Raw genomic sequence first — 21,628 nt, forward strand, 5'->3', positions numbered from 1 at the left:
TACAAAATAATATTGAAGACAGGGACTTAAATCTAAACCACATAGGAAATAACACTATTTATTATTTTAAGCTTTATTCCGCTGTTCAGACAGACATAGCATGAGCATTTTGGAGAGGCATACACCCAGAATCCTTTGCATTTTGCAATACTAGTGGTCATGATCAGAAATGCATTGAACTCATCCCATTAACCGAGCATAGTTTTCATATATTGTTACAACCTGATTTGTTATAGCAGACATATTCATCTTGATCAGTGTTACATGTGAATTAAACTCACATCTCTTAATGGCAATGTTTTGATTGTTTCTCAGGTACTTGGCATCATGTGTTGGCTACAACAGACTGATAGGACCCCAGAGGTCACCAAAATTCTTTAGCTCGTGTTGCACTTGGGAGAGTAGTGCAATAGGTTTCTGACCATTTGAAAAGGGTCATGTCCTTAAGCCAGTCCTGAGGTGCATGGCATCCCACCATGCCACAGCCTCTCTAGGTGTGCTAAGCAGCATTGCAATAGCTATCAGTTTGCGGTAACCCTTCTGAATATTTTTTACATATCCAAATTGTGCCTCCCTGGGGGTAATAGTGGAACCTCATGGTCTGTCTTGTCTGTCATGGCCGCAGTTACCTGCTTCCAGTACTCATTCACAACTGGACAGTGCCAGACCAGATGTATAAAGTTGTTCTCAAACACTCTACATCACTTACGATTGGCGTTGTTTTCGAGACCATATTGAACCATGGTCTTTATGTCAACTATAGTCTTTGCAGAAACCTATAACAGATTAGTCTGTACCTTCTGTTTGGTGAGAACTCCTTGGTCTGCTGACAGCAGCACATCCGCATCACATCAGCAATGATCCCATCACCCATCAGCACAGGAAGTAACATCAATGAATCTCCCATCATCTCCATGCACAGGAAGTGATATCACTGATTTTCCCATCATCGATCTGGACAGAAAGTACCATTACTAGTTTTCTAGTCTAAACCGTCTTTTAAAGAAGAATTTCAAGCAAGTGGACTTCATTTCCCGTCACCCATCAGCACAGGAAATGACATCATGCACTCTCAACTCCCCCCTCCCAGGATCTATTTAATTACAGCTGTTGCACAGATGCACAGTAGATGAGCACAGCAGGAGCACTAATGGCATGCTGAAGGCACACCAAAGATAAGCCTGTCTGCGCCCGTCTGCATCTGGACTGCGCCCAGCGCCAGGAACCCTAGACCTATCACCGCACCAGTGATACTCTGTAGCACTCCTTAGATAGCTAGACCCCAAACGCCATCCCCCAACTGCTGCTGTGGCGCACCATACACCACGCTAGGAACTTTCACCTGTACCCACTTCTGGTTCTCCAGCAGCCACCCACCAACACCCAACCCCACAAAATACTAGAAACGCACTCAACACCCCGCCCACCACATACACCACATAAACATCAACAATGCCTACACTACACCACATGTCATGGCAACCCTGCACACCAACTCCCACTCACATGAATGCTTCTCAAGACACATTCACTCAGCAAACACACAACCGAAAAATGTGACCTTCTGAGCAGTGACTCACCCAATATCCTCTTCATCACTGAGACCTGGCCAGTGGTTCTGCATAGATAAGTGTAGCCCACTTCAAAATATTCTTACCAATATTCATTCTTTCTAATACTGCCATCAGAGATGGCCATTCAACTGTGTCAAATGCCTTTGCGGCATCTAGGAATGTAGCCAAAACAGGCAGGATTGGATTTATTTGATGAATGAGTGAAAATAGTGTTCTCAAATTGTCCGCAGGAGACCTAAACAGAATACAAACAGATTGATACAGTTTGATTAAGTGTGTCAGCAATGGCAGCATTCCATTTGCAAGTATTTTGGTTAGAATTTTACTGTCCACGTTAATAAGCGACTGTCGAGTAGTTCCCACTAATTCGTAGGACCTGCCCCTTTGTTGGACAACATAAACTTTGAGAGAGGTGCCTAGACTGATACCCAGCACCCCGTATGATATGTTGGCCTAAAGACCAGCTAGCTCACAGTGCCACCACAAGCCCCCTAACCTCACCAGGGAGTGAATGGTTCTGGCAACCACTGTACATGACAACCGTGACCTCTCAGGGATACAAATACAGATCAGAACCTTTTGCTCAGTCACTCATTCTTACTTGTGCTCAGAGAAATATACAGAGACCACACAGTGGAACGTTTCCAATATATCTATTGAAACAACATTATTCTTAAATAGAATACATGTGCTGCGATAACCAGTAGCCAGAGCAGCTGTAAGTGATTACAAGCACCAAAAGCATAAATAGTAGATATAGTTCTACCATCGTGCTATATATTTGCAGGCATATAAACAAGGCAGTAATCAGGCATACTCCTACTATGCAAACTCTACTCTAAGTGTAACTAGAGTGTGTGTAGGTGTAGAGCCAAGAATCTTTTGAGGAGACGATCCAACCCCATTACCTGGCGGGAGAGAATGAAGGACCCCGTCTTGGCACAAACTGGACACCCCTCACAGAGATATCAGACTGCTGCGTGGTGAAGTCAGTAGCCCTCGGTGTCAGCTGAAGTGCCTCCTCTGCTAATCTTATGGGATGCTCTTTATTTATAATAGAAAGCAGCTTTGCAATGTGCGTATAGATTAGCGATGTTATGGATTTGTAGATAGCCAGGTCGCCCCATGGGTAAAAACAGAAACAACATTTGTACATAGTACGTAGAAGGGGCGTATACATGATGCTCGAGGCATCGTGGTAATGTTGTGCAAAGCTAGATGAGTAAATCAAGTAGCTTAAGAGAAAGTAATCCAACACTGTCAAACACACAAATATGTGCAAAAGTCACAGCCGAAATGTTAATGTGAAAAATAGGACCATGTAAGAAATTTGCAGCTTCGCTACATCGACCTAACAGGACTGGGGCCGATATGATTCGCATTTTATTGGGGTATATCCGGCTTGGGTAATCACTATGTCCTTTCTAAGGGGCAGAGGGAGTCTACCCACCCTGTATGCTTCATTGTAAACCTCCGGAAGGAGATCCACCAGTTCTTCTACATATTCCCTATAAAATTCAGCTGGGAGTCTATCACTGGCCAGTGTGCTCCCATTTTTGTGCTGCTGTTTAATCATAGATTTTATTTCTTCTGTAGTGATCGGTTGAGGTAGGATTGTGCGCCCTTCTTGCCCTACTCTTTCCAGCATAGCCCTATCTAGATATTTGTGTATATCTACAATATCTTCCTTTGGTTTGGAGGTGTACAGCTCCCTATCATAATTTACAAAGGTCTCTAGTATTTTAATGGGTTCCCAGCTAGTTATATAAGTGTAGCTTAGGTAAGTCCTGACCTATCATCTTCCCCATAGTGGTGCACCAGATTGTATTTACTTGTCAATTTACCCCCCTTCTCTGCCTGGTCTAAGTTCCGCTAATTTATGATTCATAGAGCCCAGAGCCGCTTTATCTTCAGAGGTATCAAAATGTTGTTCAATGTGCCACAGTTCCGTCTCTAGTTGCATAAATCTAGCTCTCATAGACTCGTAGAGGATACCATTCTGCTTAGCGATACATTCCGCATGGATGATGACCTTTAAGGCTTCCCATATTCTAGCAGTGGAGGTGACCAAGCGGGCCCTGTTTTTCTACATTGTGCGTTGGGTCGCCCTGTGGCTGCATGAGCAGCACAAGCCAGCCAGCAGGCAGGCTACTGCCTCACAGGTTCGCTTCCTCTGGCTGGCAGTCTCCCGACAGATACCTCGCTCACACAGACTATTTACAGATACCTTGCCATAAGCTCTTAAGGTGAACATTTCAGTGCGGAACAGATGTTTTTAACTAATAAATGTACCTTACGTCGGGGCTCTTTTAGAATGCTGCCATCTTGATGCGTTGCTTGCCCACTCAGAAGTAAAGTTAACTTAAATATTTATAATTTAATATTACAAATATGTATAATTAATATACATAATTATTATTGAACCATAACATATTTAAAAAAGCTTTTTTAATGTAAATACATTTTCTAAAAATATAATTTAATTATTTTCAATTGTTTATAATCACTTTATATGGTGTAATAAAACATATAATTTAATTTCAGTGGGTGGGAATTTATTTTTTAATTTAAATGTGCAATGTGAAGATCTCCAACACGACTGTGGAGTCTCCCTATGGTAAAATATAAGGAAAATGTAAAATTTTTATTTATTTAAAAAAATATTTCTGCATAAAATAGGAATATAGACTAATTTTATATGTCTATTTTAAAAGTAGAATTAAAGAAAAAAATGCCACAGCACTAATTATGTAATTTTAATAAATGTAAATAAATAACATAAACCTTATATTTTTAAGTTAAAAACTCTAAGTAAAATAAAAAAAGAAATGTGTTTTGTGTACTGCAAGTGAAGTATAGAATTTAACAAAAGTGATTCAATTTAATCATATTTTAATACAATATATTGTTACATCAATTTTTAAATTAGGAATTGAATAAAAAATATGTAAATGATAAATGTGTACTTTATATATTTTAATGTTGAGCTATAATTGTTTATATTTGCAACTACTTTAAATATTGTAATTTGATTTAATTTAACATTATTTGATGTGGGTTTATATGACCATTTTGTTCTATGGGAGGGCATTGCTGTACCAGTGGTTGGCCATGCTTGGTTCTGGGCTTACTTCGGGTCTCATTACGAGTTCTGCCAAATCTGTGGTGACGGTCCGTGGTCCGCCAGACTTGCGGTCCGCCAGCCACTTTAGGACTGTGGCGGTTTAACAGCCACTGGACTGCCGCTGCTGCCGCCAGGGATCCACAATTCCTGGTGGTGGTATAGCAGTCTGAGGTTGCTAATATACTGGTAGTGCTGCTGCGGCACCGCCAAGCATATTAAGCGTTTCCTCACCGCTGCACTTTTCATGGCTGCCATGAAAAGTGCAGTGGTGAGGGAACAAAGGGGGGACCTACAGGGCTCCCTTGTGCCTTTGCACCATTGAGTGCTTGCAAGGGGGCACATGGGTTTGTGAATAGATTTGTGAATAGCATTTTGCAGCACGTAGGTAGTACTAAAACATGTACTACAAAATGAAGTTTGTGAATAGGCCTCATAGATCTTTTTGTATCATCCATAACAAAGTATGTTTTATTGGTAATATTTCACAATGTGAAAAACATTTATCCTGACAAATAAAGAATTTTCTTTAGCCTTGAAACTCTCTTTTTACATAGGAGTCTGACACATGAAGAATCTGTTTCTTTTTTTTACAGATTATGGCAACGTTACTAATTCAGCATGAAAGATTGCGAGGAGTACAGTCATCCGGTGTCCTCTTCATTTTTTGGTTTTTAGCAACACTTTGTGCAATAGTTCCTTTCCGGTCCAAGATCATTGTCTCTTCAGCCGAGGTAAGCACCTATCAGATGAAGGATAAAAAATACAAGAACATGCCAATTACCTGTGCTTAATTTGTGAAATTATTTGTTAAACTTCAGTGTGTCAAATGTCGAGCCTGTGTTGTCTTGAATCTACCGAATGCCTTTTTTTCCACTATCAAACACTTCATGCCCCCTTTCAGCTCAATCTTTGTGATGGCTTTTCCGTCTTTCTCTTTCTCCTTATTGCCCTGTGTTTGTTTTTCCCTCACTTGCTCTTGGTCAATATCTGATGAGGGAAACATAAAGCTGGTTCTCAAAAATGGGTCCCGGAGGGCTGCACTGGGAACCACCAGCTCAAATATAAGCACTACCAACTACGCATTTCCTCATTAACTTGTGTAACAGAGAGGAAATGTTCTGTGCTTTTTGTGTAATTTAATTGTATTGCTCTTTTCTCAAATGTACTCTGTATATCTGATGGTTGTTGGTTGTAAATGAGGCACATTAGAATTTTTAGCACTTAGCTGTACATACAAAATACAAGGAATTGTAGGAGGATTAGATTTTGAGGACTCTAAACAGCATCTATAGTCCCACTCTTATGCCCCTTTTCTCTGGGGGAGAGGGCCTCGTCCATTTGGATTTGTCGGCATATGGAAAACCAATTAACTCCCTTTTATATTGCTTTGTGTATTTCTATATTATTGTTAATGATGGTAAATAGAATCGTTTCGCATTGCTAGTACTTACTAACGAATACATTTTTTTCACACTAGGGCCATGTTAAGGATATGTTTCGATTTACAACATTTTACATCTATTTTTCACTTCTTGTGGCTGAGCTGATCCTCTCCTGCTTTAAAGAGCGCCCTCCGTTTTTCTCTCCTGCCACGTCTGATGCTGTAAGTATGCATATATACTGCCATTTAGTTCAATTTAAAATTTGTTAACATGCCTGTTATGTGTAGATTTTGTGGGTCTCTTTTTTTAATTAGAGGGGAGAAGGTGTGGTCTAGTAGCTAGTGTGTTGTCCTGAGTTCAGACCTATCTAGATCATGACTTTCTGAGCACATCATTTTATCTCCATGTGTCAAAAAATGTAAATGTGTGAAAGCACTTATAAATGTTCTACTTTGTTCTAGTTGTATAATTCAAAGGTGTAAATCCCCTTTTAAAGTCACAATTTCACATTGTCTCTGAACAGCTCCCCATTATAAAAAGGCACTCTGTTGCTTCCTAACTAGGTTTCTACAATATATATACAATATGTAAGAATTTAGGTTATTGCATCCTGCACAAGTAATAGGTTCACAATGTTCCCTTACTGGGAACAAATCACCCCACTGTAGCGCTTGACTCTTTCAAGGTAGTGAAGCAGAGCAGTCCAAGGCCTACTCAGGGGAGGTGGTGTGGGCTAGATCTCCTTCTTATTGCTGATGGTGCCCCTGCCTGTTTTAGGGCCACCACAGTTAACAAAGTGATATGCAAATAATCCCCACAGGGTATTATGGGGCACCCCAGCAGAGAAGCAGTGATTATTTTAATGAGTGTCTCCTGCTGGTCTGGGGAGAACCGATTTTTCTTTGGCACGAGGCCTCACAATTTATTTAGATTTTATTCTTATTCTTTGGGGTGCCCTGTCCCACCCAGACACTCCCGACCTTCAGTGTAATGGAGCTGCGCGGGGACCCCCTCCACCTGACTTGCTTGTCCTTGCCAGCGCGGGAGCCAGCAGCCTTCTTCTCCCTGCCCACTCCATGCTCTGTTGGGTGATGGCTGCCCTGCTCCCCACAAACACAGGCACCGGGAGCAGAGGCAAGGCCATCACTATTGGGGGTTTGGGGGGCGTGTTGGTGCTCCTCCTTTCCTTTTATGGTGGCGGAGTCTGGAGTTTGGGTTCCTAACCCATTTCTGCTTCCTTACTGGGGTGCGTCAGGTCTCCCCTTCACCTTGCATCGGCCCGGGGGTGATAATGAGCCTGGGGAGGGGGCCCCCACAGATGCCCACCCTGGGTAAAATAGAAAAATAATCCTCAATCCCGGGCCCTAGCCCTCCTTTAGGAAAATTTAAGGAAGATGCGGCAGAGCCTCACACGCTTCAGTCGTCCTGGCCACAGAAGCTGTGTACTTTGCAGGGAGCTTGTTCCTGAGCCAGCTTTCCTCCTGGTCTTGGAGAGACCCACTGGTCCTAGGGTCATCTGTGGGCAGATTCCTCAGTCATTTAGAGCATCAGGGGGCTTGTCCTTCCAGTTGTCATAGCTGTCACCATCGAGTTGCAGTAAAAAGCATCCTCTCTCCCTTGTGCAAGGGTTTTTAAATGAGGGTGGAAAGTTCTAGAAGCCAAGCACCCCTGGCTAATCCTATGGTGCCACATGATCTCTCCACACCTGTCCCAGCCCTCCTGAACAGCATACTGGGCCAGTTCAAGATGGCGCCATCTATACATCACAGATCACATCTCATGTGGGAGGCTCGGCTCTGCCCCAGGCTGACATCACTACCAAAGCCATTTTCACTAAAAGGCCCCCCTGTATTAGGTCTTGTTGTCTGGGCATCCTCCTTTGTTCGCTGGGCATGAGCTGTCCCCTCCCTGGTAAAGTGTGCCAGGTAATTAACAGATGCAGATTCTCTTCCCCGCCCCTTCCTCCTCAGGAGCTGAGGAAAGCACTGTTAATTACTCCTATTGTGTGGGAAGGCCTTTGTTCCCTCTCCTGGGATGCAGAGTAATTACCTCAGCCAAGAAGGGTGAGAAAAGGCCTTGATTCTGACCCTAAGCTGAGGAAGAGAACAATGAGCATTTTGGACAGCCCCTAAGATATACATATATCTGCATGAGACTTGCATATTTGAACTGGGTGCACACTTTTCACCCCATTGTGATATCTCTTTGGAGGAAATCTGCCATAGAGTCCAGTTTTGCTTCCCTTTTGCCTACAAAGTCTATAATAAAATGTCACTGCATATCAAACTGACCGTCCCCACTACTACTAAATGGCCTACCCCAGGTCAATAACTACCTCTGCAGAGTCCCCTCAGCGCCAAGGTACCTGGGCACAGTTACAGGATTGTGCACAACAATAGTCTTCCTCATGTTGTTGTCATACCTACTCTAATACAAGGGCTACCAGCCCACGTCCCACCCCTCCCTGTCAAATCCTCTTGTTAAAATATGTAACCCTTTTAATTATTTAAAATGTGTAAAGAAAAACAATGGGTAGGAGTGCTACTGACCCCACCCACTCTTTCCACAAATGTAGACATGTACAAAAATTAAATGTAAATAGCTACTTTTAATGTCCCTTATATATTCTGCCACCTCCAAGTGCATCTCCCTAATCTTTATTTATGTGGGCCTACCAATAAGCACCAAGTACTGGTATGTGTGACTCTGTAGAGTGCATTAGTTTGAAATACTCATGGTAGACTCAATAAAGCAATGAAATAACACATAAATATGAATTTACCCACAGATATCAGGAATACATTTATCATTTATCTTCTACTTAAACACAAGCCAATTGCTGTGGTCAGTGGTCAGTTTCCAATATTTACATACAAAACCAGTGAGTGTGTGTATGTGTGTGTGTGTATATATATATATATATGTATATAGAGAGAGAGATTACCTACTGGCAGTCCATAGGAAATCCGCAACATTCTATTGGGAATAACTTTGGCGCCGGTTGATGAATCTTCGCAAATTTCTTAAAGAAGATGGCCCGTTCCGCTCCTTCCTTGAAAGTTTTGGGGGGATTTGTCAAGTGGGGGCTGAGAAAAAAGGGGGGTCCCAAAACGTGTTTTCCCCATGTTATTTTCCATAGGACGATTAGACACGGCTACAGCCCGAACGGCTAAACGGAATTACAAGAAATTTGGCAAAATGGCAGAGTCTGATTCGCAGATCACGCTTTTGCTCAAATGGTGTAAATCCATCCAGTAGTTTCTGAGAAAATCAAAAGAAAATATATATATATATCTATAAGCGTGCACCGTGCGCGAATCGGGTGTGCGCGAGCAGAATCCTGATTTGCTGTTAGACGTCTGTCAACATTCTAATCGGTGGAAACCAGAAAGTGTAGGCCGCCATTTTGTCACTCCAAGGCAGAAGAGAGCCCAAAACAAAAGTGGAGAACGTGAAAAGGGGGCAGGGTAGAGACTCCCTGACCCCCTAGGTCCTGAAGGACCCCGAAGGCCTAAAAAAATAAAAACATTTTTGTCTAAAAAATCGCGAGGTGCGAACACCGTGCGCGCATGCGTGCAAACACCGTGCGCGCACCTTAAAAAACACCCCCCAAAATAAAATAATGCCAGTATTATTAAAAAAATCAAAAATTAGTACATAATAATACATAAATCAAAATTAAAATTTTAATATTGTTGAAAATATAGAACATTTGTATAATAACGCAAAAAGGACAATAATTGATACATTTTAAAATTAGCATTTAAAACACCTTTGAACTTCACGGGCGCGCCCGTTATAGTAAGCTGAACTAACTATAATGGGGGAATTTCAAAGGTTTTGTATGAGTTAAATGTTTAGCTAACTATAACAAGGGTGAAACCTATGGCTTTTTCAGTAAATTTCTAAGGTTTTTTAAATGCTAATTCCTAACTATAACGTGTGTGAAACCTATGGTTTTTTCAGTGAATATATATATATATATATATATATATATATATATATATATATATATATATATATAGTGTAGGGTTTCAGATTACAAATTTACATTTACATTGCATCTACTTTAGATCTTCCTAATTAGATATTATTAAACCACAACTTCAGGTTCTGTGTTGATGCTGATCTCAATCATCAGTAAAGAGTATTGGTCCAGCAGGGTATTTCACCTAAATATTGATTCCAAAATTGCATCTGACCACAGGATCACAATCAAAATATTGTGACCGAAAAAGAATATTGAAGGTAAGTACGTTATTTTGTTTAATTGTTCTACAATAATATTGAAGCTCAAAATATTGTTGTTTGAAATGGGATTTCTGGCAAGCTAAGGATTGAGCCAAAGCCAGGCAGAAACCACCACTCTAGTCAAGATACGGGAGTTACACTTCTAAAATCACCCCTGCCCCACCCCCTTGGTAGCTTGGCACGAGCAGTCAGGCAGTGTGTAAAGAATTTGCACATAACCAACAGTAATACAGTATAAGCACTACCAAAGGACACCACCCCAGTTTAGAAAAATATCCAATTTTTATATATTTAAGACAAGACCAAAAACTATAAAAATCCACAATACAGTACTTCAAAATCTTCACTTATCAAAATATGCTTTAATAATAGTTCCTGATGTTGATAGCTCCGTCCGGGGCTATCACGGCGTTGTGAGCAAACAAATCTAAACAGTTCTGGCTGACCGCTGCGTCGTGGGCCAGCTACGGTGTCGGGAAGACCCGCAAACAGTACCTTTTAGAAATGCAGGGCGCTGGCGACCTCTCGTTGAGCTTCCAAAAGCGCGGCGTCTGCAGGCGTCGGTTCCAGATGTCGGTGCAGGAGTCGTCGGGGGCCCTCGAAGTCACACGTTTTGCAGGTTGAGCTCCTCTCAGGAGAATCAGGAGCGCTGGCGTCGGCAGGCGTCGGGTGCTGCGGTGCGGCATGTGGTGCCCCCAGGTCGCAGTGCGAGCAGCGGCTCAGTGGGAGGGTCAGATGGCATTGTCGCTGACACCAGGGTCGCAGTGCGAGATAAAGGAGGTGGTCATCACGGTGCTAGCAGGTTAGTGCAAGCAGCGGCGTTGTCATTGCTGAAACACTGTCGTCGGCTGACGAGCGAGAGTCGATGGTGTCGGCGTCGATAGGCCACGGCTGCTGTGCGGGATGAGGACGGTGCTTCATTTGACTTACGAGCAGTGCAAGCAGCGGTGTCGATCTCGGCATGAAGCGGCGGTGTCAGGGAGGCCAAGGCATCCTCGTGAAGCAAGGAGGTGCGGAGTGCGGTGCCCACACTTTTTAGGGTGCAAGCAGTGGCTTGGTGGCAGAGTCAACAGGCGTCGTCGGTGAGACCAAGGTCGCAGTGTGCCATTGTGTTGGTGCTCTCTGCGGTGCCAAAGCTTCGCCGTGAAGCGAGGCGGTGCTGAGTGCGGTGCCCACACATTTCAGGGTGCAAGCAATGGCTTGTTGGCAGTGTCAACAGGCGTCGTCGGTGAGACCAAGGTCGCAGTGTGCCATTGTGGCGGTGCTCTCTGCAGTGCCAAAGCGAGGCGTGAAGCGAGGCGGTGCGGAGTACGGTGCCCACATTTCGCGGTGAAAGCAGCAGCTCGGTGGTGACATCAACAGGCATCGTTGGTGAGACCAAGGTTGTAGTGCGGCGTTGCGGCGGTGCCCTCTGTGGTGCCTTCAGGACACAGAGTCAGCAGCGGCTTTGTAGACGTCGTTGGTTGGGTTTTCCTCGTTACAGCACAAAACACACAGTCCCCAGTGCTGCTGCAGAAGAGCTTGAAATCTTTGCTGTTCCTGAGACTTCGTGAACAGGGGGCAAGCTCTACCTCAAGCCCTTGGAGAGACTCACAAATTAGGTTGCAGAAAGTCCAGTCCAGGCCTTTCACTGCCCAAGCAAAGTACACAGCAAAGTCGTAGTTCCTCCTAACAGCCTCTCCAGCTCTTCTTCTTGGCAGTCTTCTTGATCCAGATGAGTTCTAAAGTTCAGGGGCCTGGGTCCCAGTATTTGTATCCAAAAATCCTTTGATCCTCTCGGCAGAGGGTGTCTGTGCCCAGCCAGAACCAATCCTGCCTTCTCTGGTGTGAATTCCTGTCAGGAGGTGGAGACGGCATTGTCAGAGGCAGACCAGGCCCTTTGAGGTGCAAGGAAATCTTCTCCCCTTCCCCCATTGCAGCCCAGGTCTATTCAGCCCTTTCCTGACCCTACCTAGACTATCTGGAGCCCTCCTGCTCCCCAGCCTTCTGTCATCCGAAATGCAGACAGGCAATTGTGGTATCGCTATGTCATACCTGGAATCGGGAACACTGCTGGGTTCCAGATTCCAGGAAAGACAGTTGAGACCCAGGCTTGTAGATATATACTGCTTTAACCTCTTCTGAATAAACTATCCTTTACTAATCTATCAAACGATTTGATAGCATCATTTCACTGGCGACGTTGGGAAAAAGAACGAGTTACCAAGGCCTGGAGTCCCTACCTGCGACGTTAGAGGTGCGTTGCATAAGGAGGATCACGAGTCGTCCTGTTGTTCCTGTGAAAGAAGACGGCGCCGTGTTGAAGACTGAAGCTGGAGCGCGACGGAGAAAATCCCGCTGATGTACGGTCTTCTGTGAGTGAAGAATTCAATTTAAACCAAATTGGGCATTTCCTGCGTTTGCTGCGCGAGAGCGCGAGAGCCCGTCAGCACAAGATCTAGGCAGCGCGTGAAGTGTGTTTGCTGGCGAGAGCGCGAGAGCCCATCAGCGCGAGAGCTCGGCAGCGCATGAAGCGGAGACAGCTGGCGCGCATGTGCGTCACGACGTAATATCACGCAGTTTGAAGCACGACGGCCATCTTTTGGGCTATATTTGATTGGAAAGCATTGTGAAAGTGCATTTACACGAAGGGAACTTCGTAACAGGTTATTCATGACGAATATAACCTGGATATCCTAAATAAACCACAGAAAAAACAATTTATCTCAATAACATTGATGATAAGTGGAAAATAGTGTAAAAAAAAAAAAAATGTGAATTTTTTTTTCTTTTTTCTTCATTCTTCATTGCTTTCAACATTTAATATATTTGCTTCTAAAATTCAGTACTTCTAATTTAAACAAATGGAAGGCTTCTCTGCTCCTCCACCTTTCCTACCGTGTCCCGGTGAACCAGTTCTAGAGTGGAAAAGGTGGAAAGAGGGATTTTATGCTTACATAGAAGCAATTGGTGGTGAAGACTACACCGACAAAAGGAAACTAGCAATTCTGAAACACTGTTTGGGCGCAGAAGGAAGACATGTCCTCAGTCATTTGCCTATTGATTCACGTAATGTAACATCTACCGAACAAGTTATAGATGTTTTTGAAGAAGCCATCAAACAATTGGATAAACAATATATAAAGAAAGTCCACGTAGTAGTGGCACGTCATACATTTTTGAGTAGAGGTCAATTACCAGGTGAATCTGTTGACTCATTTATAAATGACTTGAGGATTTTAGCATCTAAATGCAATTATTCTACCTTTCATGATCAAATGTTGCGAGATCAAATGGTTCACAAAATTGCTGATGTCAAGCTTCAAGGGAAACTTTTGGACACGGAGGATCTGTCTTTAGACAAAGCGTTAGATATCGCTCATCGTTTTGAAAGCATGAACCTGGGAGTAAAAGTACTTACAGAAAAGAGATCAACCGAAGTAAACGTCATTAGGAAATCTAATCCTGAGGAGAGGAATTCTTTTAGAAGTAAATATCAACCTTTCCAAGAGAAGAGAGAATATGCATGCTTCAAGTGTGGAAGTCCAGATCACCTAGCGAACGACAGGAAGTGTCCAGCAAATATTGCAGGTTGAAAGGCCATTTCAGTAAAATGTGTAAAAATAAGAACAAATTTAATGGTAAAAATTTTATGCAGAAGAAAAGTTCAAATGAACAGGTCAATGAAATAGATGATGATAATTTAGAAGAAGAATTTCTTTTTGCTGTATATGAAATTAATGAGTGTGATAAGGATTCTCCATACTGTACTGTGGATTTTGGGGGGAAGAATATCAGTGTCATGGCAGACTCAGGGGCAAAACGTACTCTCATAGGTGAGAAATGCATGAGAGAATTTCCGGGCTTAAAATTATCTCCTCCTGACATAAAACTACTTGGGTATGGAAAAAAACCCATTGATATTCTTGGTTTTTTCACCACATCTTTAAGTTTTAAAGGGAAAACCATTAATTCTAAGGTTTACGTAGCAAAGGATGGTTCATGTTTATTGGGGTGGCCGCAGCAAAGGGACTTAATGATAAAATTGGATCCCAACCATCCTGATCAAGTACTTAAGCAGAAGGACCAAAGCAGCAGACCAGGTCATGCACAACAATTCATTAGTTTCACAGTTAGTGGTGGTGCAAACACTTCTAACACCCGCTGCCGTAGGATGCGTAATTTACAGGAATATTGAAACAGAAAAAGAAGGTGCACTCTAAAAAAAGTCAATATCCGAAGTCGCTCTTTTTTGTATTGATTCTTCTTTATTTTAGATTTCGTTCAAACATCAAAGGCACAGCCAACGCGTTTCGTTCCACTCTTTGCCTATTGGAACTTCGTCAGGGCAATAGAAAATAAGCTTGCGATTTCAAAGGCAGTACCCTTCAGACTGCCACATAGATCCACGTTTTGCACTGTGTAGGCCGTAGGTGCGTTCTCATATGTCAGAGTAAGGTTAATCAATCCGTGGCTCCTGGGAAGGTCTTGGTCCTGTGCAGGTAATATGGGGAACCCGGTTGAAAAAGGTGTCAGCCTCCGTTCGTTTTAAAAGCTGATTACGTTGTTCCAAGGTGATAACCCCGACCAAAGTGCTTGGAAATAGTTTGTGGGAAGCCAATGTATAACGTACCGAGCCCGTTTTCCACTAGGTGGCCGCTCGTATTTGTGTTGCAAGCGTCAAAGTTCCCCAGATTCAAAGCAACAACCAATTCCTTTTCTATCAAGTCAAAACTTCTAAATGTAGCATGCCGAACCTTTAATATGGTGTCGGCTCTCAGACCTTAGGCGTGTGTTCATAAAGAAGAATCAATACAAAAAAGAGCGACTTCGGATATTGACTTTTTTTAGAGTGCACCTTCTTTTTCTGTTTCAATCATCCTGATCAAGTACTAGGCTATTCAGACCTGGTCATGAATGTAGATTTTGATCTTGGCCATGAGTGTGAATAAAAATTTCCTTCTGTATTTTCCGCATCTAAGTTAGGCCTCTTAAAAAATTTTGAGCACAAAATCATTCTTGGAGACGACGCTGAACCAAAAGTTCATAAAGTCAGGAATGTGCCTTTACATTTAAGAGAAGCTGTGAAGTCTGAACTCAAGAAATTGTGTGACTTAGACGTCATTGAAGAAATAGAATCTTCGATTTGGTTATCCCCTGTCGTTGTCGCTCATAAGTCTAACGGCAAAGTTAGACTTTGTGTAGATTTAAGAGACCTAAACGAGAGCGTATGGGTGGACAGACACCCATTGCCTAACATAAATGAAATGTTTACGAAATTAAAAGGAGCATCCATTTTTACCACGCTGGATCTGTCAAATGCTTACCATCAAATTGCATTGCACAAGGACAGTAAGCATTTGACGTCTTTCATCACATCAGAAGGTGCTTTCAGGTATAAAAGAATGCCCTTTGGTCTTATATCGGCATCTTCTGTCTTTCAAAGGGTGATGCATAATCTTTTTAAGGATTTTAATGATGTCTTATACTTTCAAGATGACATTTTGATCTTTTCATCAAATCCAACTGACCATTCTACAGTTCTGTATAAGGTATTAGGTGTGCTGCAAGACAGTGGTCTCACCCTCACAAAAGAAAAGTGTAAATGTGGGGTGTCTTCTGTTGACTATTTTGGACATACTATTAGTAAAGATGGCATTTCCCCAAAATTAAATTTAATCAAGGCTATCGAATATGCTCCTGACCCTATAAATAAAGATCAGCTTAGGTCTTTCTTGGGGCTTGCCGAATATTACTCTAAATTTATTCCCCTGTTCTCTGACAAAACTGTAAATATGAGAAATTTGATGAAAAAAAATGTTCATTTTCTGTGGGATGAAAGTTGTAAAAAAGAATTCGAATTGTTAAAACAAACCATTGCATCTGCACCTTCTCTAGCAACGTTTAATACTGCTCATGGTTCATTCATCATTACAGATGCTAGCAATGTGGGAATAGGAGCAGTTTTAATGCAGCGTCAAAAGGGTCAAATGGTAACAATTGGGTTTGCTTCAAGACCATTGAGGGATGCTGAATGCAAATATTCTACATTGGAAAAGGAAGCTCTAGCTTGCTGGTGGGGCATAGAATATTTCCGCAAATATGTATACGGTACTGTTTTTAAACTCTGGTCTGACCATCGTCCTCTGGTAGATTTGTTTACTACCAAAGGTTATGGAAAAGCGACATCAAGAATTGCCAGATGGCAATACAAACTTCAAGATTTTCATTTTAAAGTTGAGTATATTCCTGGCATTAGGAATGTGTTAGCAGATTGCTTATCGAGATTGCCCGTACCTGATGACAATGTAGTGGAGGTGGACAATGATAATGATAACGTAGTGTCAATTTGTGAGATATCCAAAGGTTGTATTCAGGAGGATACATGGAAATTGGCATGTAATAGTGACCCTGTTTTTAATGAAATATGTGGTTTTGTGAAAACTCAGTAGCCACGCAAAGACTTGTTGTCTGATGGAATTCAACCGTTCTTTCATGTTGCTCAAGAACTATCTGTTGTTGAAGGGTTACTGTTTAGAGGCCTACAACTGGTGGTTCCTGGCAAATTGCAGTCTAAGATTGTGGAGATGGCTCATGAGGGTCACTCGGGTATGACATCCATGAAAAGGAGGATCAGGAGTGAATTCTGGTGGCCAGGAATGGATAAGAGTATAGAAAGATACGTCAGGAACTGTGTGGATTGCTGCTTGAATGATAAGTCTCAAAAGCATGTCGCGTATGAACGCCTTCCCATTTCTAGACCTTCACGGGTTTGGGAAAGTGTATCTTTAGACATTGCTGGTCCCATGTCATTCAACAAGAGCATGATGTATGCGATTATCTTAGTTGTCTCAATGGCCTGAGGTAAAAATGGTTTCTAGCATAACTTCTGGTGTAGTGATCAGATTTTTAAATGAAGTATTCGAAAAAGAGAGTTTCCCTGAATCTATCACGACAGACAATGGTGTACAATTTGTCTCTCAGGAGATGAAAGAATTTTTGGTGCGTCACGGCATTAGGCACAAACGTGTGTCTGTTTATTATCCCAACAGTAATGGTATTGTGGAGAGGTGGATCAGAGTATTTAAAGAGGGTCTCCAATTAGCCTTACGCAATGGTAATGATTGTAAACAAACCATTAGTGAAATTCTGTGGTGCTACAGAAACACACCAAGAAGCATGGGTGATCTTTCACCTTTTGAGAAGATGAGGGGGAGGAGGAGTGTATCCAACATGAGTCAACCTTGGATGAGAATGCTTGATTCGGAAAAGTCCATTGACAGGGATTGTTCCTCACATGCCAATTCTTTATTGTTCAGTGTCAATGATTGGGTGCGTGTTAAGAAATCCAGACTAGTCAGGTCTGGAGAGTCAAGATATTCGGACCCTTTATTAGTCAAGCGAGTTGGTCGACAGGTTGTTGAACTTTCAGATGGCAATGTATGGAATATGTCCAAGGTGGTAAAAATCCCCAAGTGGTTGTGGCCTAAGGGAACAGCCTCAGGGTCCAATATGTCATCCAACTCAAGGTCCTCTAACAGTGCCTGCAATTGGAGGAAGTTCTCTGATCCTACATCTATGCACAGTGTTCCTGAAAATAAGTTCTCCTGTACTCCTGACTCTAATACTATGCAGCGAACACAGAGGAAAGGTCTTACTCCAGTGTGGTTTAAAGATTATCATCTTTATAGATAATTTCATTTGTTCATTGCAGTATGTAACTTCTCGTCATTGATACTTTTGTTTTCAAATTCTATAATCAAATTGTACTTTGTGTACCAATTCATGTTCTTTCAATTTCTGTTTAAAATGTTTCTTCATTATTTATTACGAAGGGGAATGTGTGGTATCGCTATGTCATACCTGGAATCGGGAACACTGCTGGGTTCCAGATTCCAGGGAAGACAGTTGAGACCCAGGCTTGTAGATATATACTGCTTTAACCTCTTCTGAATAAACTATCCTTTACTAATCTATCAAACGATTTGATAGCATCATTTCAGCAATCCACATTCCAGCAGAGGCACACGGGATGACTGAGCAAGAAAATACTTACTTTCTAAAAGTGGTATTTTCAAACACAGAATGTAAAAATCACTTTCACTAAAAGATGAATTTTAACATTCTGAGTTCAGGCATACTAAACTCGAATTTCTTCCTTGTTCCCTGGGTCAGTTTAGGATTATAATATGTTATAATCAAACTGCCCATTCTGGCCCATGAGAACAGATAGCCTTGCAATAGTGAAAAATGAAATTGGCTGTTATTCGCTATCAGGACATGCCACACACACCCGGGTTTGTCCTATCTTTCACATACACTGCAACCTACCCACAGGGGTACCCTGGGACTTCCTTAGGGTTGACTGACATGCAGAAAAGGGAAGGTTTAGGACCTGGCAAGTGTGTCCACTGGTGAAGTCAACATGGCAGTTACCAACTGTGCGCAATGGCAGGTCTGAGTTACCTTTTGAAAGCTACTTACGTGGGTGGCACAATCAGTGCTGCAGGCCTACTAGTAGCCTTTGATTTACAGGCCATGGCACACTCAGTGCACTTTACAAGGGACTAACAGGTAAATCAAATATCCAATCATGGAAACACCAATCCATAACACAATTTACACAGAGAGCATATGCACTTTAGGCAGTGGTAAAATTCCCAGAGTCCAAAAACCAACTCAAACAAGTCAGGAAAAAACAGGAAGTAGAAGCAAAAAGTTTGGGGATAACCCAGCAAAAAGGGCCATTTCCAACAATTGTTGAATATGATTTTTTATTGTGTTGTTTTATTGTATTTTGCTATGTTTTTATTTCTCAAAGTTTATCATGAAATGTATTTTTACACCATTTTTTTTAAATATAGTAAAGTATATTTATTCATTTAAGTTTTTGGTTTTATTTGGGGATTGTGTAAATCGTGTATTTTAAAATGTATATTAATTAATGTTGACTGATAAGTATGATTATTATCTACTGTTATGTCTTACACATGTAATACAATTTTAATTTTGGTATACATTCTCATTTCAGGTTGTGGGATTAATTGGGGAATTGGGTGTGTAGATAATGTAAATATATAGGTAAATTGATATTGATTGAATAATCTATTAATTATGTATTTAGAATGCAAAATATGTATATGCATAATTTTAAATTATGTTTTATGTGTTTATTGCAGTTTTCAAAGCAAAAAAACACAACATACAGAGGTCGCATGAGAATAGACATTGTAAGAATCTGGGGTAAGCTGCTGGTGTAATCGCAGCTCAGGAGGACCCTTCGGAAGTAGGGTGCATTTAAGACAATGCGCTTTTTTATCCCCAAGTATGCGGACTGCATCCCAAAAATGCATACCCTGTAGAGAACCAAAAACAGTAACTCTCACCCCCGCCCCATCTGGTAGTTGCTGCGCCCATAATAGGTCTCCTTGTGCCAGGTGCCGCTATATCATGGTTAGGGTGTTGGAGAGGGCTTGGGAGGTCGCCACATGTCCGAGAGTCGTAACACTTGTAGGTATTTTGGCTGAGTGATCTCATTGAATTCAGACGAAAGGAGTTTAAAAAAAGGGGCCCAAACCATCTGAAAGGAGGTAGTGGAGTTAGTCAGCGTGGCAGAGATGCGCTCCATGCCGAGAATGAACCACAGCCTGTGTAGCCACCCCATGTAGTTGTGCCAGGTGGAGAAGCCCCAGTGCGTTAATATATTTTGCAGCGCTGCCCCTAGTGCCATCCCCATTTGCCGACCCCTGATACTCTTAAGTGGGTACGTAATGGGGTTCGGGAGCCCCAGGACGACATATACCGGAGCCTCGGGATCTCTGTATCGAAAAGCTCGTCCACAGTGTCTAGGATCGTGGCCAGTATGGGGAGAGATGTGGGCAATTCCATATAATGCGCATGAGCGTTCCTTCACCACCGCAGCACCTCCAGCATGAGGAGCTCCGCTGGGGATTGCCCCTGTGAAGGCTCACTTGGGTAAGGTACCAATATGAAGCAATTTTCATGGCAGATTCTGTGCTAGCTACATTTCGAGCCGTGAGTTTCGCCCTGTAGTAGATCATGTCCCAATCTTTTGGTGTGAATTCACCCCCTAGCTCCCTTTCCCACCTCCTCCTGCTCGGCGTGTCTTGCGGGTGTGTTGTGTCTGAGCATTTCGTACATGTCGGAAATCAGGTCCTTGTCGGTGGTCTTGGTGAGCAGCCCTTTCTCGTACTTGGTCAATCGGCGTCCCCCCTTCTCCCTCATTTCTGGCTGGAGCACACAGTGTCGTAGCTGTAGGTAGCGGAACCGTTGTGTCTCCGGAAATCCGTATTCCGGCTTCAGCTGAGTAAAAGAGAGGACCTCCGTGAGGTCGAAGAGATGTCCCACTGAGCGACAGGGAGTGTCCCGCCACGCCGTGTACGTTTTGTCTGACCAGCCGGCGTAAAATCACTGTTCCCGAACAGTGGAGTCAGGGGAAAGCTTTCTAGAGACCGCCACCCCGTCCCAGACAAGCATCACTGATTTAGTGATGGGAGATCTCATTAGGCCCAGAGGCCGCTGGGACTTCTTTAAAAAGGGAACCTTCCAAAGAGGTACTCCAGCCAGAGCGCGGTCCTGGAAGAGCCACCTCTTTATGGAATCCAGCCTAGCCCATTCCACCAGATATCTCAGCTGTGCGGCCTTATAATAACAGAGGAGAGCCAGTATCCCCAGCCCCCTGCTCGGGCCGCCTATTCCCCAGTGCTTTGCACATGCAGGGTCTCGCACCTGCTGAAACAAACTGGTTGATGTTGCGTTGCAACAAAGTAATCGCCCCGGGGGAGGCAGAGCTGGGAGAGTCTGAAATAGAAAAAAAGTTAAGCACCTGCCAGTTTCCATTTGGCTCCGAGGAGATCTCCTGTAAGTCAGAACCCTCTTTTCTTGGACGCTTTTTAAATAGTTTACGCATTCAACATTCTCAACAATTTCTCATTGGGCCATATTATGGATCTATATGTTTTTGCTAGTGGAGTTATAGGAAAGAAGGAAACTTTTAACTTTTGAAAAAGTTTGTCATCTTCACAAATCTTTTCCTCCAGGTAAAAATACTTCAAAAAGCTTTTACAGAAGAATTCTCCTGCAGAAATCATTTTGCAAAAATGATTAATTAATATAAAACTAGGTTTCGCAAGGGTATTCCCCTAAGAAACCTCCTGTTCATCTGATATTTTTTTACTGCAATTTTTTTTATAATCTTAATAACTCCGTTGAACTTCATAAAGCCTCAAATTCTTTAAAAACAATTTCAAAAGGTTTATAGAAGGAAAGTTATGAAAATTCACATATCTATTAAAACT

General features: G+C 42.5%; 1 protein-coding gene across 2 annotated transcripts in view; it reads left to right on the plus strand.

Moving 5' to 3' along the window:
* The window catches only part of ABCC3 (ATP binding cassette subfamily C member 3), a 708,094-nt gene that overhangs the window by 310,434 nt on the left and 376,032 nt on the right, over positions 1-21,628 (plus strand). For both annotated transcript variants that reach the window (XM_078654774.1, XM_078654775.1), the window contains exons 4-5: positions 5,292-5,429; positions 6,176-6,301. In XM_078654774.1, coding sequence (XP_078510900.1) covers positions 5,292-5,429; positions 6,176-6,301 — 264 coding nt within the window. The remainder of the gene's footprint in view (positions 1-5,291; positions 5,430-6,175; positions 6,302-21,628) is intronic.

The sequence above is a fragment of the Lissotriton helveticus genome, chromosome 7 (genome assembly GCF_964261635.1).
Source record: "Lissotriton helveticus chromosome 7, aLisHel1.1, whole genome shotgun sequence".
NCBI lineage: Eukaryota > Metazoa > Chordata > Amphibia > Caudata > Salamandridae > Lissotriton > Lissotriton helveticus.